Below are 25,855 nucleotides of genomic sequence, written 5' to 3'. Positions count from 1 at the left end.
ATATAAAATAATGATATATAGTAAATACAAACAAGTTATAACCAGCTCTATTGAGGGCTTTAGTAGAACGATTGCACTCACATGCGTAAATATAAAAATCCTATGTATAAAAAATATTATATGGGAAAGAAGAAAGCTATAGGCTAACTTATGATTATTGGTATATATGGTAAGTTTTTAATTATAAATACATAATATGATTATTTTATATAGGGTAATTTATCTTCAAACCATTTCGATAAATTGGATTATGAGCATTTAGAATTATTTAATGCTGAAAAGTATTTTGGACTTGTCAATGTAAGAGTTTTGGACATTTAAAAGCTTAATATATATAATTAATTAATGACACAAATAATTTAAACATTAATTTTTTAAGATAGTAATAAATTATAATCAGATTGTGATTGTTTTTTTAATATTATTGAACCAGGCATTACACTTTTTATATACAATGATACTAGTTTTTATTTTATATGAAATGTTTATGATAGTCTTATAGCTAATTATATATATAAAAAAATTATTTTATAGTTTGGTAACACCTGCTATTGTAACTCAGTATTGCAAGCATTATACTTTTGCAAACCATTTAGAGAGAGATTGTTATTATACAAGCTACTTCATAAGAAAACCAAAGATACAATCTTAGCATCACTAGGTGACTTATTTTTCACTATTGCCTCTCAAAAGAAAACTGTTGGAAGTTTGGCTCCTAAAAAATTCATAACAAGATTACGAAAAGAATATGGTATATTTTTATTTCAACAATAATTCATTCAACTATAAATATTTTCAGAGAATTTTAATAATTATTTGCAACAAGATGCCCATGAATTTCTCAATTACTTATTAAATGACATTTCAGAAACTCTCACAAGTTATTTTTATAAATTTTTATAATAATTAAATTTGTTAACAGTTGAATGTCAAGAGAAACTTGTCATTCTAGCCTCCTTAAACCAAAATGCCCATATGGGTAATCACATTTCAGCAAGTTCGAAAAGGCAAAATCCATTCAATCATGCAATTCATTGTACATCAAACACAATTTCCCTAGGTTTTTTAATTATTTTCTTACTGTTATAATTTATAAAGAATATTTATTTACTTTAAATATACTAAAATAGGGAGGGATGATAACTAATCAAATAAAAGCTAGATTTAATTTATGTTTTACTTTATTGTAATGATTTATTTGTCAGAGTCCTGTAGAGGTAAAATTAGATTCAACCCACCTCAGGTTGAAAAAAAATTTCACTTTTTTGACCTGGCTTTGAATTTAAAATTTCTAAGCCTTGATCTGTCATTTATTTGGTCTGACCCTGAATTTTTTTAAAATTTAATTATTTAATTTTGAATAATTTTCGCTTGTATTTTGCAAAATAGTTTTAAATTAAAATTGAAAAAATTGGCAGTAAAATAAATATTAAATATTCCATTATATGATTTTTTAATATTTTTTCCAACTGATTCATTGCTATAATTTAAAAAAAAACAATTCAAATCAGCCTGGTCTCAGATTTTTTAAATTTATACCATTTTTCTGCCCCTTTTGGGCCAGGGTTTGGGTTCAGTTTTTTACTATGTTTTTTAATTAATTAAAAAAGTTTTTGATGATGATTGTAAATTAAAAAAAAAGGAAATAAATTTTTATATGAAAGTTGTGAATTTATTTTGAATTGAATAAAGAAATTATTGTTTTTGTTGTACAAAGAAATTCTATTGCTCGCGGAACCTTATTTCCACATTTCTTTTCATTCTAACTAAAATATAGGATAATTGGTGCTGAGAGGATGATTTTTTAATTAATTAAAAAAGTTTTTGATGATTATTGTAAATTAAAAACTAAAGGAAATATATTTTTATATGAAAGTTGTGAATTTATTTTAAATTGAATAAAGAAATTATTGTTTTTGTTGTACGAAAAATTATTCTATTGCCTGCAGAACCTTACATATGATACTATGAATTATAGATCTGCATCATCCAAAATATCATTAAACCCAGCATAAAAAGCCAAGCCCAATTTTTTTTTTAAAAAAAAGAACTAAAATTATTTTTAAAAAATAGGCCCAGTCCTGACCAGAGCCAATTCAGACCTCAGGGGAAGATCGACAGTGTTTTGCATCAGAAGGCCAACTCTATGGATGGTTTAGGATCCATTAAACTTATCTTGAGCTCTGGTCTGGTTGTTAGAGGTGTCGAACTTAAGTATCGATATGTCGTTTTTAATATGATGATTATTATATTTATTTGGGGGGAAATTTTCTATCATCATTTTTTTTTCAACATCAATCATGCAAATTATTTTTATATTTATCGCAATTATTTTTTTAAAATTTCGATTGTATTTTAACTTAACTTCTTTTTATATTTTAATTGATACAATTTATTTATATATGCAAATCAAAGACCTACAAGCCCGCGTCCGGCGCTGCTGCAAATTTTTTTTTTTAAAAAAAATATCTCCCGGAGAGGCTGTATATTTTAAAACTTAATATTTAAAATCGCCTTTATTAGCTATACAAATCAAAAAATAAAAAATATTATTTAAATGAAAACTGGATCGGGCCTAAAAATATAAAACCCTGGCTGGGTCGCGTGAAATGGTATCTCTTGCCAGGCAGAGTTGTTAAAAGATACTTTTTAAATGGATCTAGATACAGATACATCGTCTAAAATAATATCTAGATACCGATATTTTATTCACGAATCTATCTAGATACAGAAACAGATACCACATTTTTATATCTAGATACAGGATCTAAATTCTTGTATCTAGATCCTTTAACAATCTTTGCTTGCAGGTATCTGATGCAAATTAAATAAAATGCAACCTTATATTAACAACATTGATTAGATTATGGGGGGTTAAATATATTGTTTCTTAGATATCTTTAATAGTAAAAACTCTGGTTGGGTTGGACCTAATAAATGTGTGCCTCCGGGTTGGACTCGGACAAAAAAAAATTTAAATTCTGGCTTGGACCTAGACCTCTGCGTCGACATCCGATTCGACGGCGGCGGTATTTTTTAAGCGTCGATTCCGCCACCGCCTATTAAAATTGTCGATGGCGGCGCGATATTTATTTTTAAAAAAAAACTTTTTTTTTTTTAACGAATTTAATTTATAATTTAGGCGCTCTTTTTCCAAATTACATTGGTTAATTCATTTTTTTTTAAAATAATTTCCTGTCTCAACTCCGATTTAAATTTATTGTATTTTCCACCTTCCCGGAAGTAGCACTAAGGAATTGTATTTTTACTCAGATCGGAGTCACGTGAACAAGACATATTTAGTAATAATTCTATTGATTTTTTACTTTAACAAAATTAAAATATAAATTTGGGAATGCAAGCAAAATATGAAATATAATAAAATCGGAATTCAGATTTAGCAAAATTATAATTGTCATAAATAAATAGTATTTTATCAGCAATGGGGAAAAAATTTTTCGCTAAGTTTACTGTTTGCAGTACAAAGAACCTTCCTAGCTAAAGCAAGTCTAGCACGTTCAAATGTTGAAGCATTCTCTTCTGGGATATTATGTTGGCTGAGCAAAATATGACATATTCTAGATTACTAATGTTGTTATAACCCGTTACTTGGAAAGCTATATAAGAACTGGATGTTTGCCCATTATTTTCAACTTGAATCTCACTCTGTGCATTTTTATCATGCTCTAAAAGTTTTAAATGTCTAATTAATAAATTGCAATGATGTCGTAGAATTCGAAATTTAAATATTCTGAAATAATTTTGAGATTTTGAAATCTGGGATCAAGTAGAGTCGCTAATATCTATTAAGTTCAGTAATGGGAAACCCATGGTCAAGCTTTTTTTCTTCATATTTTATTTTAAAAGTAAATAATATCTGAGCAATCAGATCTATTGATTTGTATATGGGTTTCTATTTCACTGCGAAATAATAACACTGAGTTTATTGTCGATCCCTTTTGGGAAGAAGTAAATTCCACCGACTCTCGGAATGGGTTTAATGCCGTGTAAAGCTCATCAACCATGTCCCATTCATTATTTAAGAGTTTTTCAAGATTGTTTTTCCTATTTTTATTCAGAACATTATTTTATAGGAATTGTGTTCACACTGCAAACACTTTCTGGCATAATTAATACGCTGTGCCAGCGGGTGGGGCAAATTTAATTTTAAAGTTAAATCGGCGGCTGTTCCGGCGTGAATAAAATTTTCCTGCGGCGCACAGGTCTTCACTAGATAACCCTCATATCATTATACTTCCTTAGGAATCTTCAACTCCACGTGATGTGCAAAAATTTGTATCTATAAATATTTATTATTTTTAACGTATAACATAAAAATTTATATAATTTAATCTACGATAGATAAACTAATTTATCTAACAGATAATTCTGATATGTAATTAAATATTATTTTTTAAAAAAATGCTTTAAGATATTTATAATTTTTAAACTATTTTATTGCTAATCAACCATTTAAATATATTTTAAAATAATTGTATTTTTTTATTAAGTAAATGATAGAGATTAAATGTCTATAAATGTATTATTTTATTTAATATTTGGAATAAATGATATATTTTACTAGCTTATACAAATCAGACCTAATTTTAACAATTTAATAAATTTATCTCCAAAAGAGGGCGCTAGATACATAAATACGAATATATCTTATTAGGAAACCCCGAACGATTATTGGTTAACTCTTTTTTTTTAAAATATTTATTTAGGTGTAGAAACACTGGAAAACCTAAAAATTTGAAAGAAAATGATAGGTTTCTCTGACATTTAATTTTTTGAGTGAGGTTTTAGAATCGAAAAATGACCACAAACTTGTGAGGAATATATTGCTGGCGTTATTGATCAGAATCTCTTCAACCTATTGCCGACCCAAACTCGACCCATGACTAAGTACCGCCTTGCCCCGTGATAAAAAATGTTCATTTTTTTGTTATATGTCGCTTATAATTAATTACGTGTGAAACATTATCCTCAAAAAAAAAATATTGCGATTTGATCATCGATACACAATGACTCAATACCGCTTATTTCTGTCGTTATCCGCAGAAAAGTTATCATTTTTTTAGATTTAAGCTTTTATGATCAATTTATTAACCAGCAACTTTAAATGTACAAATACATTAAATATCTATTATATAATAAGTTATTTAATATGCCTATATTATACAGTATCATTCTTCCATTCCTTTTAATTGGAGGTGTAAAATCACAATATATTTTACACACGTATAACTTACACGTGTTAAGTAAGAGCATTATCCTCAAAAATATATTTGGATTTGAGACCTATTGCCGAACTCATAACAGAGTACTCGTAACCTGTTCCCAATGACTAAATACTGCGTTGCTGGCTTTCTTCATCCATGCAAAATATCTATATTTTTGTTCGGTTCGAATTACAATATTTTTAAAATATTTTTTTTTTGGGGGGTGGCTTAGCGCCATAGATATAAACGCGTAAAACGAAAAAAGAAACATTTTTTTTTTCAATTGATAATACTAGCAATTTCAATCGAATATTTAGTAAGCGGTCGGTTGAGTTCGGCGCTCGGTCAAATCACGATATTTTTTTGGCGGGAAATTTTTTAAAACCTAAACGTAGGCACATATAAAACAAAAACCACAAGATTTTTTCATGGATAAACGCCAGCAATGCAGCATTTATTCATTGCAGTGGCGTAGCTAGAAATTTTCTTTAGAGGGAGTTCCATACATATAAAAGCCTTGGGGGCTTCGTCCTCCAAACTCCTCTTAACGGCCTTCGGCACGGTTTAATCTTAAAAATCATATTTGTTTTTCTTATAATTTAAAAGTCCTGGAATTATTTGATCATTTTAATTAGTGTTGCATGACTCGATTATAAGTCAATACTATCCAGAATAGTTTCCAATGAGTAATATAATATCCTTCCACAAACATCAAAACCAAAAAAATATAAATATTCATGGTATTTATTTGATATAAAGTCACTTTTGAGTCTTTTGAAAGTATAATCTAAAAAAAACATTTTGCTTGGGGTGAGGGGTCCAAACCCGACCCCCCCCCCCAAGCTACGCCACTGAGCCACTTGGGTCTGTTGCTAGTCGAGTTGCTAGTCGATTATCGGTCAAAGTGCAATATTTTTAGAAATATTTTTTTTGTAATAACGCTCTAACAATTAGAGAAACGGTAATAAAACAAAAAGCGAACATTTTTTTTGGTCTATCGGATATTTTGAAAGCGGTTCGGTTTTGAGTTCGGCTATCGGTTAAATCGCCATATTGTTTTTTAGAATAATGCTTAAGGCGTTAAGAAAGGCCTATAAAGGAAAAAAAGAATGAAGATTTTTTACAGCAATGACACCAGCTGTATTTAGTCACTGGGTCTGTTATACGAGTAGGTTATCGGTAAATCACAATATTTTAAAGTAATTATTAGCGACATGTAACAAAAATGATCATTTTTCAATGGACAAAACCGGCAATCCAGTATTTAGTCATCGGCCGGTTTTAGGTCGGCAATCGGTCAACACACAATATGGTCATTGAAAACAAAATAGAAGAAATTCCGTTCAATTAACGCTAGCAATTTGTGCCTTACAATTTTGCGATTTGCCGTTATTTTTCATATTCTAAACTTACTCACCAATTAAATGTCAAAGAAACCTGTATAAAAGCACTGACCAATAATAATTCCGAGTGCCTAATATCGTATTAATTTTTATATTTTGACATTTAACGCCCTCTTCTGGAGATATATTTATTAAATATAAAAATCGAAAAATATAATTTTCGACTCGTAATTAAGCAAGTAATTCCATTTTTTCCCGCCATTAATATTAAATAAAAAAATCTATTTATATATTAATATTTTTGAATATAATAATAAATAAATAATTATTTGCAAAATATAATTTTTTTTTTTAAATAAATAATATTTACCGAAATCATCAATTTTTAGACCTTAAATAGATTTATAATTACTAACTTATCTTCCTGATAGTTTGTGCACATTAATGAAGTGCCGAGAAAGGTTACTTGTACTTGAATTTTTTACTAAAACATTTTATTTCATAATTAAAAAAGATACAAATTATATATTAAATAAAAGTTGAAAATGGATTCTTTCTTTCTTTCCTTTCCTTTCCTTTTCTTTTCTTTTCTTTTCTTTTCTTTTCTTTCTTTTCTTTTCTTTCTTTTTCTTTTCTTTTCTTTTTCTTTTCTTTTCTTTCTTTTCTTTTCTTTTCTTTTATTTTCTTTTCTTTATGTTTATTCCGAATCTTCCTCATCCCTTTTTTTTCCATCCCAATTTTTAGCGAGTCTTCTCGATAAATATAATTGGACATTATTGTGCCTTTTTTCTCTCTTTATAAGTCAAAAACAATTGGTATCTTTATTATAAAATAATTCTTATCTATATATATATATAATATATATATTTAGTATTTTACTAATTATTGTAAATTTAAACTTCTTAATATTATGCGACAATTAGATTGAACCTCGAATAATATAATATAATAATAAATGTAGGAAAGTTATAAAATATTGTACGACACACTTTTCTCATTTCCGTTCCTCAAAATTATCATTTCCCAAAGTAACCTCCAGGCATACCTAGATTTATGATTATTAGCGGAGAGAGAGAGAGAGGTCATCTTCAGTAATTGTACAACAGGGTGGTTTAAAACGTGCCGAGTCAATAAAAGATGATTAAAATGCCAATAGTTTGTGGAAACGTAATATACGATGTAGGGAATGACTGTAAAATGATATAAGAGACTAGTGTATGTTAAATGGCTCGTTTTGAGCCCATTTTTTGAATAGAGAAGAGAAGAGAGGTTCAAACTGAATATTTCATCCGGAAAAAAATATTACGCCAGCCTGAAGATTTTTGCTCATGGAAGGAGGAACAAAAGTCTAGACATGCAATATTTTTCTTGCTGAAATATTGAGTTAGCCGTTTTTAAAAAATAGGCCCAAAGTGAGCCGTTTAACAACACTATAGACTAGGCCTATTCAAAAATAATTCGAATATTCGATTCGATTCGAATAATTCGAATCGAATACAAATAGTAGATTTTATTATTCAGAACGAATAACGAATCGAATATGAATAATGCACTATTCGATTCGAATTCGTTTTTGAATAGGCCTACCATAAACTATTCTATTGTAATAGAATTACGATTTCATTTTTTTAAAATTTTGTTGTTTTGTTAATATTCAAATTTAAATGATAATAATTTAATATATATAAATATAAATATAAATTAAACAGCATTCTAAAAATTATAGACGCCGCGCCGATCATCTCAATCGGCGGCTGTTACGGCTTGAATAAAATCGCCAGCGATGCGCATGTCTTACTTGGGCATTTTCCTTTTAAAACCATAATACGCAATACTATATAAATATATTATAATAATACGATTTTCAGACAATTCACACGTGACCAGCGATATCTCGAAAGATCAAATCAGTATTCAATCGTCCATCAACCAAAATTCCATTTCGAACAGTTCGACCGAACCGCCTTTCAGTAATTCGAATTCTATTCATAACGACGGCAATAACTACCACCGAAAACACACTACGAAAGAAAAAATATTTTCCGCCTGGGCCAAATCAAAAGCTAGTTTCAGGAGGAGGGCCTCTCACGCTGGCATATTCGTACCTCCTTTTCTAGCGACGCGTAAATGAAAAATCAAATTTTTTACATTTTTTCTCTTATTCATGCGCGAAGAGGTATCTTTTATACCCTCGGAAAAGAGTCAATCTCGAAGATAATATTGATGAGTGATAGGTGATCTTCGAATATGTAGAGGGGGGGGGCGAGAGAAAATATCTTAAATTCTCCAAGTGTGGAAAATGTTTTTATCAAGATTTTTTTCTAAGAACTCTCCATTTTTGGCCATATTTTTTATAATATAATAACTCGATATTTAATTATTATCTGTCATAAACGTCTATCAAATTTATTTTTCGAAGATTTCCTTAAAAAAATATATAAGAAATATTCGCGGTTTTTTTTTGTCGCGTTTCGCGTTTTCTAACAGGACCGTACCCGTTAAAGATACACTAAGAGATTTAAATATATATATATTTTTTGGAATATCCTATGTTCCTCATTTACCTAATTTTTTGATTAGTTTGAACAGTGTTTTTTAAAATAAAATGAATATTTAATTTTTTCCCCTTCATAAACGGTTCTTATTTGATTAAATACCGTATTTCAGCCGAAAACGAAAGCGGGTTACCTTTATTCGAGTCCGCCCAACTCCCTAACCGCCACGTAAATTCGGGTATACCCGTAAATCCGGAGGCTTATCAAATCGACCTCAAACACGATTCGCTCGATAATCATAGAACGAACCACGATCCCGATTTATCCCACTGCAACTGCGTAAGATCGAACGCTCCCGTCTCGAATAACGATAACGTCAAGAAGAAAAGCAGGCCCAATTTCTTGCTGAGAGGCAAGAAGAGCTTTTTCGACACCCCTTACTTGAACAGCAGCTCTTGTTCCGCTAACAGGGTAACGCCACCAATAGATAGCGTTGGCAATACCCAGTGCAATGGCGTAGATTGCGATAAAGGCTCGAGGGATCGCGCGAGAGAAGGAGCGAGTGGTAAGAACGATAATTTCGTGAACGAAATATTCCGGGGCCAGTTGGCCCACGAGACCCGTTGCCTCAACTGCGAAAGCGTAAACCGATACGATTTTTTTTTATATGTTGTATACATTGAATTTCCACTATCGAATCTATAAAGGGTTCGGGTTTAAAATCGACTTCGTTGAATGTGGTACAGCTTGGAGTCAGAGTCCATAAACCTCAGAATCGTGTCTAAATTTAAGAACCATCGCCATTTTTTATAAAAATTTTTTTTTAAGGATTTTACATATGACAACATTCCTTATTCCAATTTTTACAGATCAGTAGCACGACAGAAGTATTTTTTGACATTTCCGTCGACGTCGGTCCCAACACATCCATTACCAGCTGCCTGCGATCTTACAGCAATATTCAAACGCTCTTGGGCGAAAATAAATATGAATGCAAGACTTGCAACTGCAAACAGGAAGCTCAAAGAAGGTTTTTTTTTTATGATATGAGTATTGGCATGCCCAAGAAGATTAAGATAAATATGAATGAATGGCTTAAATAACACCAATGAGAATTTTTTTTTTCATACTGAGTCGTACATTTGGTCGAAAATAAATAAAACGAAAAAGTTGCAAACAGGGTTTAACAAAAATGGTCATTATATAAATCCCGAAAAAAAAACCAACGCATCATAAGTACGACCTAATTGAGCGTTTTCGAAAAAAAAAACCAGTTCGCGTTTTGTTCGCGTTTTGCGGGACGCAAGGACATGCGCTCAAAAGAGTTAGCGTTAAAATATAAATGAAGAAAGAAACCAAATATTTCTTTCTTAAAAAAAATAAACCGATTACGAAACGATATTATTTTTAAATTATTCTTATATTAATTTCAACCCCGAACAAGAACTAGCATCAAGAAATTGCCCGTAGTCCTAGCTCTCCACTTGAAGCGATTTAAGATGGATACCTTGGGCCAACCAAATAAATTTACCAAAGTCTCCTTCAAAGTCATTTTCCCTCTCGAAATCAGGCTTCCTATATCGGTAAAAACCCTATCATGATAGCGGTTCGGCTAAGTTGCTAACAATGGCTATTGTTGTTTAACGGATATACTGCAGATTGGCGAGTTTTTAGCCAAACTCCGGCCCTAATCCGTCCGCTCACCCATTTATAAATTTTTTTTTTAAAAAAATTACCCGTCCTACGTCTATTTATCTATAAATTTTGTTTTAACCCGCCCGCTAATGCTTAAAATTTATTGCCGGTTTTGGCTCTTATTTATTTATTTATTTCATAACTATCGCATAATTTTCAATACAACATATATAATATGCCATAGTGAGAGGAGAGCAAAAAACAGATTGTCCTTCTTTCTTTCTTTCGAAATAAAACTCTTAATATTAATAAATCTCCAGGGCTTAAAATACGCCCAATGTGCAGACCACTAATATATACTATAGATCTATGGCCTGAATTAAATAAATATTGACTGTGGGTGACTGAATTTAAGTCGAACTAGGATTACTTATGGCTTAAAATTTTTTTTTTTTAAAAATAAGAAATTAGATTTAATATTTTAACTAGGTTAATTGGGAACGTTAAGGTAATAAATTTTTGGAATTTGACAGAGTCTGAAACCGGAAACCTAGAAAATTGAGCCAAATCCAAGAAACGGGTGAAAATTATTAGGAACTGGAACCCTTTTTTTTAAAAAAAAAATATAAATGGCGGATTATTAGGAAAAAATTATTTAAATGATAAAAATCCTTACGTTAATATTTTATATAAATGCAAAATCGTTCGACAGCCCAATAACTCTAGCGTCCTTTCTGACGAATTGGAATCCAGCCGTCTTTACGAACTAATCGCAATTATAGTGCACTGCGGAACTGGTCTTAACAGAGGTCATTACATTAGCATCGTCAAATCGCTCGGTAATTGGTTATTATTCGACGACGACGTTGTGGAGGTTAAAATTTCTAAAAAAATATATAATATAAATAGTATAGATAGATTAATATTTATCTGTGATAGGATAGGTTGAAATTTTTTTTTTAAATGTTTAAACCAATCAGATTCAGACTATTTTTTTATTCTTCTTCTCGCGGATCCACTTCAGGTCCGAGTTTTATAAGTTGGTATTGGAGGAAATGGTAGTTTATCTTGAAAAATGATATAATATAGAGTCTGGGTGATTTGACAGGTTCAAGTAGGGGAAAGGAATTATAATTTACTCCTAAATGACGGATACCCGTAAGTTTTATTCTGCAAAGGAAACAGATGTTTAATATCATAAATTGAATGCATCTTTCGATTAATAACTTTTCCTCAATAGTTTATTTTATTTTTTAAAAAAAATTATTATTTAAGACCATCGACGAATCATCTATCCAAGATTATTTTGGCGTTTCGTCCGACCACCAGAAATCGTCCGATACGGCTTACATATTATTTTATCAAGCTTTAGAATGGCGCTCTTTATGATAAAAAACTTCATTTTTATATATATATATATATACACACAAAACCACAATATCATATGGGAACGTAAAATTTGTTGTAAAATTGATTATTATTAAAAAAAACAAAAATCATTTACTGTGATATCCATATAATACCATCGTCGTTAATCGTTTAATTTATAGTCAATTAGCCCCCCTCTGACAAGCTCCTTCTGCCCCTAATATTACACAAATGGGAAATTATTGATTACCTAAAAAAATCCAAACCCATATCTTTTTTTGTGTTAAATGGCAAAACTCTTAATAAAACAATCTTTTACATCTCATTTTTTTCCCTCCTTTTTAAATATAATTATATATTTTTTTGGGGGAGATAAATGACAATAAAATAATGCCAATAATTTTCATGAATATAATTTTTTTAAGAAAAATAAATAATGTTGCCATTAATTATAAAAACGAAAGAAAAATATTTTTTTTTTGAACACCCTTATATTATTATTTTTTTAAAATTAAATATTATAAATAATAATAATATAAGAAGAAAAATATATGTCATATTAACTATTATAATAATAATTTAAAAGAAATTTATATATATATAATTAATTTTTTCAATCCTTTTTAAGATATTATTTATTATATTTCGAAAAGAGAAACTAAATCATGCCAATATGTTTTATATATATATAAATATTATATATATATTTACATATATATAAAAAAAAATTTTTTTTTTTTTTAGAAATAAGTTTATCATGGTATACACATTTACCATAACGAAATAAATTATTTATTTTAAAAAAAAATTAATTATCTTCTTTCAACCCTTTAAATTGCCTTGCTAATTATACTCGGGTGGTAGTTGTGTTGTTAAAAAGCCGTCGATCTAGGCCGATTTTTCAAAACGACCCGATGAAGATTTTAGCTAATAATAATATTGTGTATGCATCGAGATTTGGCGAATAGATGTCAAAACATCTCTGCCAGAGCTGTGTGCTAAATCTTTAGGCTTACATAATGTTATTTTGGTTATATGCTTAATCGGACCATTTGATCCGAATAGGGCTCTTTAACAACACTAGGTGGTAGCTATCGATTACAGATTTATTCATATTCAGATTTTAAACGAATAGAATACTTTTTAATTGGACAAATCAAATAAGAATAGTAAATTCTATTATTTGTATGCTTTCTTTCTCTTACATGCAGAAACATCCAAAGTTAAATTTTGATTTTGAAATAAATATGTCCTTAATTTAAAATAAACAAAAATAAAACATAAGATAAATCAGTATAATAATAGTCACCACACCAGGTAATAAAAATTATTATTCCAAGAAATTATTATAATAATTGTTTATAGAGAAAAAACACTGATGTTTATTTGACAGCTGGTACAAGTTATTACTATAAAAAATAGTATAGACATTAGTTGCAGACTATTTTATTTGCTGAAGGCTGCAGATAACAGTTTCTCAATATGAGAAAACAAATGGATAAAATGGTAACAGTTAGAAGAAATAAGGGTATATATATGATATAGATATAAATTAATATAATTTTTAACCTCACAAGTCATCCCAATATATATAATGAGAATGATATGGTGATTGTTTTAAATCATTAACGCCTTCAATGTAAAAAGAATGACATTATTGCCTATATGTCTATTTGAAAATTCAAGGGATAAAGAAAATATCAATCCAATACCCAATGTTTATCTTTCTCACAAAATAAATATTTTCATATTATAAAAATTGCCAAATGAATACAGGGAAAAAAGCAATGTAATTGATGTTGAAAATTGATATAAAGGTAAAATTTTATTCATAATGTACATTTTTATAATATTTTATTAAATTTATAAATAATTGGTACAGAAAAAATAAAATATAATTATTATTGAATCTTTTATTTATAAGACATGTACAATTGAATCTAATCAGCATTTTATGAATATATTTATGTTATAGTTACTTGATAAAGAATAATATTAATTAACATATTATTGAAACAAATAAAAAAATTTATTATAACTATATTTGAAAACATACATTATAGAGTAGCTTCTCTATCTTTTATGTTATAAAGCGCCCCCTGGCTATAAAAAAATTATGAAAAAAGTTTATATTTTTGACATATTAAAAAAAATTCTACATTTATATAACATTACATTTGAAAAAGATATTGACATTTTAGGCGTTGGGCTCAGTTTCTAAAAATTTAAATAAAAATTAAATCACGCTAGTGTGTGTGTTCAGAAAGGATTGGAAAATAATATAGCCAGAATACATGATACAATTTTTACACGATTGTGGCATCAATATATAGGGCAGGTTGTTAGGAAATTTTTTTTTGAGTTATATTAGATGGGTTATATATTAATTGTGAATCCATTTTCCAGATGAATTTTGAGGAGGTTAATTAATGGTCTGTCTACTAGAATAGTTGTAAAAATGTCGAAGAAATCATAGATAAAATCTGTGTGCCAACATTGCAGTCTAGATAAGGATCAACATTCATGAATACAAACATTTGCAAATTTATATGAAAACGGGGGTAAGGCTTGTTTTATCATGATAATAGTATCCGACCTAGATAGAAAAAAAAACGGTATAGTTGGTAAAATGGTGGATATTGATGGATGCGAGAAATATTGGGTATCAATATTAAGTGCCTTAAAGAAACCTAAGAAGCATTTCAATATTTTTGTCGAGGCATTGAGAGAGTTGAAATTTAAGCGAGTAGAGTCGGTACTAGGAGGTATGAAAGCGCTCCCACATTGAAAAGGATCAATAGAGTGATAATGAGGCTCATAAAAAAAATTCCAATGTCCACTCATCTTTTTTACATGTCTAAATATTAAAATTTTTTTTATATTAAAAATTAGAAAAAATAAAATATAAATGATATTTATATTCGATTTTCCATACGTCAATGTTTAAGGTGCAAAAACTCTCGGACTATTGTTCGTCCCCATCTAGGATTTTGTCCAAATATAAGAAAATATAATGTCTATTAAAAAATTGAGTGGAAAAATAGCAGTTTTATTATATATATTTCCAGTTTTCTATTTCCGGTTTTTGGTACCTTCAGTATCATATTAAAGGGCTATTATAGAGTTTAAAATTTTAACGGTTTTAGCTAAATTAAATCTTTAGAATTTTAAAATTAAATAAAGTTTATTAATTTACGAGTTTTTAAATATGGCATATCTTAGGAAATAAGCTGTTAGAAATTAAAAAAAAATTTTAACTTCCTACTCTGCTTTTCCAAAATAGGTATACAATATAGTTTACTTGAGATTAGTGCTGAGAGACTTTTTGTTTTATATAAAGATATCAGATGTATTCTTAAAGATATAATATATAACATTCAATGAATTCAGATTTATCCTAAATGAATAAAACATTATATGTTCCTTCGTATTATATTCATACAAAATAATTGTAATGAGGCTCACACAAATTCTTAAAAGCTAGTTACATTTTATATTCCTTGCACCAGAAAATCGAACCCAACAACTCGACATTTTCAAAATTTATATTCGCATTTTTTAAGTATAGATTGCTGTAACACCATGCATTCACCATAACCATATGGTTCTTATATAAATAAGATACTGTGTTTTAAATCAAATACAATTATGGCATTTGCCAGGCCTGAAAATATCTATATGTTAGCAGCCCAATTATCTCCTAAATTAGAAAAGAAAAAGGTCACAACTCCTCCATCTACTACAAAATTAAAAGTTTTTTTTAACAATGATACATTACAAAATGAAGCAAAGAATTCTGCAATTAAATATGTGGCTCATATTTTACAAGTTAATTTAATTATTGAAATATTTAATAATGAATTTCGCGTTATATTAAAAGAGACCAGATCAATTGGATAAAATTGAACAACACACTAAGCGTATTCATAGAAAAAAGGTAGGCATTAATTTTCAATCAAGTAATATATATGTATTTTATTAGGTTATGGTTGAAGCATTGTTGAAATCAATGATACAATCATATTTAGAAGGTGTTAGTAAAGGGTTAACACAACTCCAGGATGCCTTGAAAGATATTAAAAGTATTAAGGAAAGGTTTATAAATATTAAATTTTAAATACAATATAAAATGATAGAATTAAAGGTATCAAAGAAACCTATAAAGATGTAGCACCATTGGTCATAAAGCTAAAAGATATTAAAGATGAAAGTCATAAGCATAATCAGGTATCAAATTTAGTTCATACATTGTTTATATAATTATTAAGTTTGCATCTGCAGTAGAAAATTTAAAACATATTTTCAATGTTCCTGAAATAATTAAAAAGGCAAATATTTATCTGAATGATGGTAATTTGTTACATGCTCATCAATGGTATACTTTAAATTTATTAAAAATATATTAATTCATTATTAATTATATTTTATTATAAATATATTAAATTATAAAATAGTTTAAGATGATATAAATATATATAAGGATGATCTTCCTTTTTTTAAACTCTAGTATTCAAGATCTAGAAAGATCACGTGATGATTTACTATGGGAATTGCACAGTCAACCAACTCCAAATCCCATTGACATAAATGTTTGTTAAAATTTTTACCTTATTATATTATATTAATCTTTTTTAAGCAAAACCATTATAAAATGATATTCGATTTTCCTTTATAGAGAGATTACTAAATTTAAACTCCAATAATTACATGATTTTCTGTATTAATGAAAAAATTTGCGATTAATAGCTGAAATCTATAGAATTTTTAATTTTCTCAATATTTTTTGTCAAATATATCAAGGTTTCTTTATAAAAATATCTATCATCTTACTCTAAGAACCTTAAGATGTTTTATACTAAATTCAGTCGACCTATAATTTTGTTCTATCCTTAATTTTTGAATTCGATGGTCTAATAAAGAAGCCAACACCTAAAATAATTTATTGTTATTTATTTTGTTAATCATGTATTTTCTTTTAGTAAAGTAATCTTCGAGTTATAATTAAATTTTATTTTACTCATGAGGCAGTAAGCGCAGAATATTTAAAGTAGACCCTTTTTATGAAAAAAGAAGTTTGACTATATCTTTAAATTTTTGAAGAAAAGTAAATAAGAGGTTTGAATGTTTAAAATAATGTCTTCAAAACTCTTTTTACAATTCTCATTTTTCCTGTTGCTCCAGAAAATTCTTTAGAGCGCAATTAATTTTGTCATCTAGTTGTGATATAATTTTAACATTTTTAATGGTTAATAATAACTCTTTCATTTTATATTAATACTTCTTTTAAGATGCAAATTAAAATATAAATGTAAAAATAATTGAATTTAAAAAAAAGAAATTTAAAATGGACCCTAATACGTAAATCGGCTGCGCCTCAACTTAATACTAATAAATGGCGTCATATTTGGCGAGCTCGAACATCTCGACAGCCAGCTAACAGCTGACGTATATGGGTATAGCGATATTGAACGGCTAACTGAATATTTTAGCCAGAAAAATATTGCCTAAGGCTTGAGATTTCGATAATATGTGTCTAAACCTTTGTTCCTTCAATGAGCAAAATGCTTAGTCTTGCGTAATATTTTTCTGGATAAAATATTGAGTTAGCCGTTTTTAAAAATCGCCTTAAAAAGAAGCGTTATCCCCTTCTAAAATATAATCATAAACGACAATGTTATCTCATCCATAAAACGGTCGTAAGTAATGTTATAAAGGCCATGACAGAACTACTGCCTATTTTTCCAGTAATAAAGTTGATGGATGAAATTGTTGTACATGAAAGTTAACGTTCCTTTGAATATTCATGAAAGTTTCTCTAAGATGTATAAAATGTACGTATAATGTTGATAACTTTCCACGGCACAGTGCTTATTCGCGTAAATCGCTGAAACCGACAGTGACCATTCACTATTTTAAACGGGTTTGGTTTTCAGGGTTTCTTTTTCAGTGGTCTCTCTTTAGACTTAGAAATTTTCGGTTTTTTTAAAATTTTTCTAAAGGAAAATCGATTGTTTTATGTTTGCTGCAAAATCAATGTGTTATATTTACAACTTTGTTTCATTTTTTGAGCGCGTCATTTAAAAAAAATTTCAAAATCTGATTTTGCCGGAAATGAATTATTTCATCATATTTGGAATGCTTACTCCATGAATTGGAATGCCTACTCCATGAATTGGAATGCCTACTCCATGAATTGAGACAATTTTGTTGTTACTCTTTGATGTCATTCATAATTTAGAAAATATATGTAAAAAAAACTAATATAAATTATCATCGAAATTATTTAGCTCGAGTTGTCGATTCATTCCCCATAAATTTATATTAAATTTTTTTTAGAAACGTTATTAGAGCTAAAACCATCGGTGTAATATCAGACTCAGAAGATAGCAAATTTAAAAAATTATAAGTGTTGCAAAAATATCGCTTCCTATAATCAGGATATCGCCAGCGTTGGCGCGTTGAAATTTTTTTTGTCTTCCGTTAACTTCTCATTGGCAGTTTTGTAGTAGCCCTTTTTCCATATGTACCCGGTTCGGCCATTTTTTTCCTTCAAATCGCCTTTCTCCATTTTTGTGCCATTTTTTCAAACAATCATTTGGAACTTTCAAGCTTGTATTTGGTCTCACTTTTCGGTTCTTGTTCCCTATTAATTCCACAATAATTTATATATTTTTTAGAGTAATAGAGGCAGGTATTATAAAAAACTTAATACTTTAATATCAGATGATTCATAGGTATTACGAAGACCTACAAGACCTTAACGCTCGTCTGACGAAGCAACTTTTGCTCATAGGTGATAGGCTAATCCCCAGCACTCGGAAGGAACCCACTCTGGTCGTTACCATGGTCCGAATAATCGAGAGGGAGGAAAAGAACGATTTCCACATTCGTAATCGAACCGAATTTACCGGTTTTAACCCGCCCGGCCGGCCCAAAGACCTGAAACGGAAATTTTTCGAGGTTCTAACCGCGTCTATACGGAATAGGTATACTTGCTCGTTTATTATAAAGGGCGGGGTTGGAGGGGAGGGATGAAGACAACCATCGATATAATGTTATTTATTACTAAATTATTTTTGAACCAATTATCTGACACAGGGAGTTTTTTTTAAAGATCCCTAGATCCGATAATTTTATTTTAAATAGATCCTTTGGATTTTATTTTCGATTTAAGTTCCGATCCGATCCTATCGATTTCCTGTTCGAAATAATTTTAAAAACCGAATTCGAGAAAAGGTCGTGTCCGACCGAACCGAGCTCCGTCAAATGAACTCGGATGAGCCCGTTCGAGCCTCTTGTTTTCTTTCTTTACAGGAAGATTAAGTAATTAACATTAATTTTTTTTAAAAAATAAATAAATAATAAAAACAATATCTCAACAGTCTAGAAGGTACCCAATCCGAAGACAGGATAGTTAGCAATGTCTGGTTGGTCAAACATCTGGAAATGATCAGACTCAAATATCTCGACGACTTGAGAGTTATCAAGGTTTGCTGTTGTTGATATGAAAATGTACCTATTTTTCGATACTAATTACTTAAATTTTAAAAAAAAGTATCTCCATAAAAAAATTTATTTAAATGATTCTTTTTATCTACAATACTAATTTAAAATATTCGTCCTCTAGTCGACTCAAGCTAAAAACTCGTGTTCTCGACTCGTGTCGACTTGAGTTCACGACTTGAGTTAGTTGGCTAATTCCACTAACGACTACAGACTCTGAGAGTCGGAGTCGGGTAAACTCGGCTTTTTCACAACACTAGAATTAATTGATTGGTGATAACATTCTATACAAACTTTTCAGTACAGCATCGTACCTTTAACAGTTCCGAAAAACGGAAACGAAACACCCATGTTTGCAGATTATAAATATTTTTTTATTTTAAAAAATGACTAATTATATAAAATAGTGATATGGTTCGGCTTCGGACTATAGTATCAGATCTTATCTACTCACTGAAGAGGATTGTAGATTATATTAAATAATATTAAATTTGACAAAAAAAAATGGCATAATAAAAGTTTGTTATCCACGAGGAAAGTTTTAGAGTTTAAACCCTAAAAAATTATTCATATATTCAAATCTAATAATATTTATAGTGTATAATATCCATGCTTAAAAAAATATTTTAACACATTTTGACAATGTCCTGTCTACCTACCTTAATAGACAAAGTTAAAATATAAGATTTTTTTAAAAATTAATTTCTTCTTAGTTTAGACAACATCTTTAATCTTCGCAGTCATCATGATTCATTAGGATTCTGTATTAAACTAAATATTAATACATATTTAGCTACCTGTTTATCAAACTCTTATATCATAAAGTGGTTGAGAGTCTGCACTGACCGTAAGATTGGCACATGTTTGTAGCAATGCTCCTTATATATTTGCTTTACAATCCACTTCTAATATGGTCGGAATTCACGTGACTATTTTATTTCTTAACTAATGTAATTAATTACTATAATTCCTTTTTTATAGTTAATAAATTATCAATTCTACTTTATAAAAAAAGAAGTTATCAATTAAGATTAATTAATTTCAGACATGTAATTAAGAATTAGCAGTTATAATTCATAATTACATTTATAATTCCTTTTCTAATTTTTATGAAAAAAAAACGCTTATGATTGCAGTAATTCATTCACATTTTTTTATATTTAAAACCTATTTATAATTGTAATATTTCATTCACATATTTTTTAGCGGAAAATAATGAGTGATTATGAATCTGTAACAGACTCTAACTATAACTCCGATACTTATTTTTCAAATACAATCTTACATTCAGTAGAAGATATCTAGATTCAATACTTTTTTTTAAAAAAATAGCTCATAAAAATGATAGAACCACAAAGCGCTGCTTGTGCAGTCTGCTAATCAAATAGCTAAGGACTACACAATCAAACCATCAGTAATGCCCGAAAACATATGACTTCTTGTACCTAATCCTGTTTTAGATAAAACATCCTTCTAACTTATGTTAACATAATTTTATAATTAATTTTTTTTTTTTGCTAAAGCATCAAAAGCAAATATTCAGCAAAACTTTACCAGATTTTTTTTCAGTCACCCAAGATAAGTCATCAAGTGGCCTAATGATTTAATCGTAAATTTTGTTGAAAAAAGTCTAAAGTATACTTTTGTCTTGACCAGAACCTTTAGAAAGATTACTTAGCTTTGCAACTTTGCTAAATGAGTATTATAATAGAACACGTTTAAATAAGGAACTGTTAGAAAAAAATAGATACTTAAATAAAAAAAGTTATATAATATTTTGTGGTGTTTGACTAAACTGCAAATGCTGGAATTAAATTTTTTTTATAAAAATTAACTTACCCTTTATCACATATGACTACTAATCAGTCACATAGTGAATTTTCTGACCTATTTTACCGTGTAAATTATTTTGGCGCTAAAATTTGAATTGTGTCTTACAAGTAACATTCCTTTTATATAAAAATCATTTTTTTAAATAGAAATTCTCATATTTATTTAAAGTGCGAGTATTTAATGTCAGCTGTTCCCTATATTTCAAAATTGACATTTTTCGTAATTTTTAATTACATTTTTTTAATATTAAACTCCGATATTATTTTTCAAAAAAAATATCAACAGATAACTAAAATATTCCTATATTCTTTTCCGTTTTTATATTTAAAAAAAGTTTAATTAAAATTTTTTTACTAGCATTAATATATATGTAACACAAAAGACACAAAGATGATTTCATCATCTGATTCTTCTGATGATAGCCTTGAAGATTTCGACGATAATGAGGATGAAAATTCATTATTTTCAGATAATTTTACTGCTATAAATAGACGAAGAGACATACTATGGAAGGAAAAAAATATAAACATCCCTAAAAATTATTTAAAATTCAATGGAAAGTCAACTTTGGCCAGCGACATACTGGCTTTAAATACTCCATATCAATGTTTATCATATTTTTTAAATGATAATTTCCTAGATTTAGTGGTTCTCGAATCAACTAAATACGCTGCAATAAAAAATATAAATAAACCTATAAAAATTTCCAAAATGGAGTTAAGAAAATTTATTGGGATTAATATTCTGATGTCCATTGTCCAATTATCATCTATCAGAGACTATTGGAAAGATGTAATTGGCAATGATCTTATAAAAATGACCATGAATCACTAAATTTGAAAGCATTCGATCCATTCTTCATTTTAATGACAATAATAATTCTATAGCTAAAGGTCAACCAGGCTATAATAGGCTTATAAAAGTAGCCTCAATTGTGAAACACTTTCAAGATAGGTTTCGTACAATTCCTAAAGAGGAATGCTTATCAATCGATGAGCAAATTTGCTCAACTAAAGCTCGGATACATTTAAAACAATATATGCCAATGAAGCCTCACAAATGGGGCTTTAAATTCTTCATTCTATGCAGTGTATCAGGATTTGCCTATGATTTTGAACTATATTCTGGGCAGGAAAATGATTCTGAAAAAAGACCAGCAACAGAACCAGATTTAGGAGCGTCCAGCAATATTGTTGTGCGTCTAAGCCGTACTATACCTATAAATCAAAATTTTAAGCTATATTTTGACAATTACTACACCTCAATAAACCTTTTGATATATTTGGCAAAAAAAGGTATAAGAAATCTATTATATATTTAATATTTTAAGTATATTTATAGGTATATACAGTCTTGGTACAGTAAGGAGGAATAGAATCCCAAATTGTAAGCTTCCTACAGAGATCGAAATGAAAAAAAAGATCAGAGGGTCATCCTTTGAATATATGGCAAATATTGAAGGGGTAGATATAACTTCCTTAGTATGGAAAGATAATAAAACGGTAACCTTTTTGTCAACATTGTACGGGAAATTACCCCAGAGTCAAATTGAACGATATAACCGCAAAACCAAGAAAAGACTAAATATAGCTTGTCCCATGCTTGTCAAACAATATAACAAACATATGGGAGGGGTTGATTTGTTAGACAGCAATATTGGAAGATACCATAATACAACCAGATCCAAAAAGTGGTATATAAGCGTCTTCCAACACCTTATTGATATAGCAGTTGTAAATTCCTGGTTATTATATCGGCGTATTCAATGTGAGAAAGCCAAATCAGATGACAATTCTGTTTTTTCTCTATCGGAATTTCGTCAAGATAGTAGCCACAACAATGTGTCAAGTTGAAGCTACAATAGAATTGAAACGTGGACGTCCTTCTTCTATGGTCGAAAATTTAATAGAAGGTGATTATTTATTTATTATTGTATTATATTTTCATTTAGATAAAAAAAGAAGGGGGCCTATGTCTTTCGTACCGTCCACAGATATTCGCACGGATCAAATGTGGACATTTCCCAGAGTGGATGAATAATCGTCAAAGGTGCAAAAATCCACTATGTAAAGGCGTTACACATGTAAAATGCTCGAAATGCCAATGTGCACTATGTTTCCATGCAAATAAAAACTGTTTTATTTTATTTCATACCAATATATAAAAATACAATAAATTGTTTGTTAAATACAATTTGTGACTTATATGTAACATACATTATTATGGTCAAAATAAAAGAAATAGAAAAATAAAAAAAATATTTTTTTGATCAATTATCGATTAACATGTCAAAGGGAATACCTGAGAATTTTTTCTAACTTATTGCAAACATCATGTGGTAAAGATGAGGATACATTTTTATATAAGTTGTAAAAATTAAATTACTTTAATCAATAATAAAGTTATGAAATATTAAATTATTAGAAATTGATAATTATTTTATATTTAATCTATTAATAGATATTTTTAAATTTTATATTATATGAATTAATATTTAATCTATTTAATAAATAGGTTAGATTTTTTTTAACCCTGTATTGCATACTGTGTATCTCGCACACCCATACCACAAATTATATGAAAAATATTTTATAAATAAATTTTCAATCAATTGCATGGTGTGTATTTGAAGCCATATTCTATATCTTCGATTGGAATTTTAATTTGGGCCACGATGATCTATTATTTATTTTTAATTTCGCATTTTATTAAACCCTATTTTTTAAAAATGGCTATTTTTTTATAAAATTTTTCTTCTCAAATTTTCTACACATCGTAAAAGGATAAATAATATATTTGACAAATTTCAAAACATTAAAATTAGATAAATAAAAGGTACAAATTAATGTTTATGAAATTATTTTATATATATTTATTATTTTTGATGATAATTATATTTTGTAATAATCATACGTTGCTTTAAAGACACATTATGCAAATAAGGTATTTTATTTGAGTTTTATATTTTTAGAATTATGAATTGTGGTACCATACCTAATGATAGTGAAGATTCAAATTTAAGTGAATCGTCTGATGAGGAGTTTCTGTCAACCCAAAATAATGATTTAGGTATATTTAAAATGTATGCTCTTATATAATCTATAAATATCTAGATTTCAATGAGAGTGATGAATCGGAAGAGGATGAAAATATAAATAATGAAAAAGGAATCGTGAGAAAAATGATTTGGAAAAATTGCTTAACTAATTTACCATTAGTTATTCCAAAGTGGAAAGGAGAAAACCCAACGGTTGATAAAGTAAAAAAACCAATGGATTATTATAATACATATCTCAATGATTTATTACCTCTAATTGTTTACGAATCAAATTTATATGCAATTCAATGTAATTCCAACAAACCTTTGAATTTATCCGATAGATGAATTAGAAAAATTTATAGGAATTATTTTTTACATGTCAATTATTAAACTTCCCAGAGCACGTCTCTACTGGGCCACCAATACAAGACATGCCAAGGTGGCTGATGTCATGACCCTAAATCGCTGGGAACAAATCAAATCATTCATTCATATAAATGATAATGACAAATTTATTCCGCTTTGGAAGTGAGGGCCATGACCCACTTCATAAAATTAGACCGCTCGATGACTATAACCAATAACCTACTAAAATCTTTATCGAGAGGGGAAAATATTTGCGTAGATGAGCAAATAATTCCATACAAAGGGATGAGCAGATTAAAGCAATATAACCCCCAAAAGCCCAAAAAAATGGGGCTATAAAGTCTTTCTACTATGCGGAGATGATGGCCTTCTCCATAATTTTGAAGTATACTCTGGGAAAATACTACCAGCGGAAGGATTGCCTGATGTTGGAGCAAGTGGCAATGCTGTGCTACGTTTAATTTCTTATATACCACAGCAAATTAATTATAAATTATTTTTTGATAACTGGTTTTGTTCACCCAAATTTGCAAGTCGTACTCGCTCAAAGAGGGATATTTTGCGCGGCCACGGTCAGAGGTAATCGACTACCAAATATCAACTTCCCAACAGATAAGGAGTTGAAAAAAAAAGGACGAGGATTTTTTTGTTTCAAAAAAAACAATAATAAACGGGGTTGGAATTAAATTCAGTGAAGTGGCACGACAATCGTGCTGTGACCTTATTGAGCACTTTTGTAGGTGCACATCCTCTTATCGATTGCGAAAGATATGATAGAAAAAAACGGATAAAATAATGATAAAATGTCCAAACATTGTTAAAGTTTATAATAAATCAATGGGAGGTGTAGATCTTATGGATTCTTTACTTTCATTATATAGAATTCATACCAAATCAAGAAAATGGGACCATCGAATTTTATTTCATGTATTCTGACATGGTACTTATAAATTCTTGGTTGCTATACAAACGGGATTATAATAGTATATCACAATAGCAGGCAAGGATCGATTAAGTTTGTACAATTTCAAAATTTCGGTGGCGGAA

At 28.9% G+C, this 25,855-nt stretch overlaps 2 protein-coding genes across 2 annotated transcripts in view; both read left to right on the top strand.

The window, feature by feature from the left end:
* Positions 1-127: 127 nt before the first annotated feature.
* LOC135930589 (ubiquitin carboxyl-terminal hydrolase 46-like) lies at positions 128-12,637 on the top strand. Its single transcript, XM_065467434.1, has 11 exons — positions 128-169; positions 214-300; positions 535-751; positions 800-880; positions 923-1,060; positions 8,437-8,691; positions 9,236-9,705; positions 9,933-10,093; positions 10,508-10,646; positions 11,411-11,572; positions 11,974-12,637. Exons 1-11 carry the CDS (start codon positions 167-169, stop codon positions 12,085-12,087), a joined length of 1,827 nt encoding a protein of 608 aa, XP_065323506.1. The 5' UTR covers positions 128-166; the 3' UTR covers positions 12,088-12,637.
* Positions 12,638-15,650: 3,013 nt separating this feature from the next.
* Positions 15,651-25,855, top strand: part of LOC135929962 (exocyst complex component 3-like) — a 36,527-nt gene continuing 26,322 nt past the window's right edge. The window contains exons 1-8 of the mRNA XM_065466722.1: positions 15,651-15,894; positions 15,947-16,003; positions 16,049-16,161; positions 16,203-16,293; positions 16,335-16,441; positions 16,574-16,655; positions 18,790-19,052; positions 19,449-19,554. Coding sequence (XP_065322794.1) covers positions 15,715-15,894; positions 15,947-16,003; positions 16,049-16,161; positions 16,203-16,293; positions 16,335-16,441; positions 16,574-16,655; positions 18,790-19,052; positions 19,449-19,554 — 999 coding nt within the window. The 5' untranslated portion in view covers positions 15,651-15,714. The remainder of the gene's footprint in view (positions 15,895-15,946; positions 16,004-16,048; positions 16,162-16,202; positions 16,294-16,334; positions 16,442-16,573; positions 16,656-18,789; positions 19,053-19,448; positions 19,555-25,855) is intronic.

The sequence above is a fragment of the Gordionus sp. m RMFG-2023 genome, chromosome 5 (assembly GCF_954871325.1).
Source record: "Gordionus sp. m RMFG-2023 chromosome 5, tfGorSpeb1-WG-v2, whole genome shotgun sequence".
NCBI classification, from domain to species: Eukaryota; Metazoa; Nematomorpha; class Gordioida; order Chordodea; family Parachordodidae; genus Gordionus; species Gordionus sp. m RMFG-2023.
Note: the sequence above shows the minus strand (reverse complement) of the source record. Positions and strands in the feature narration are given on the sequence as shown.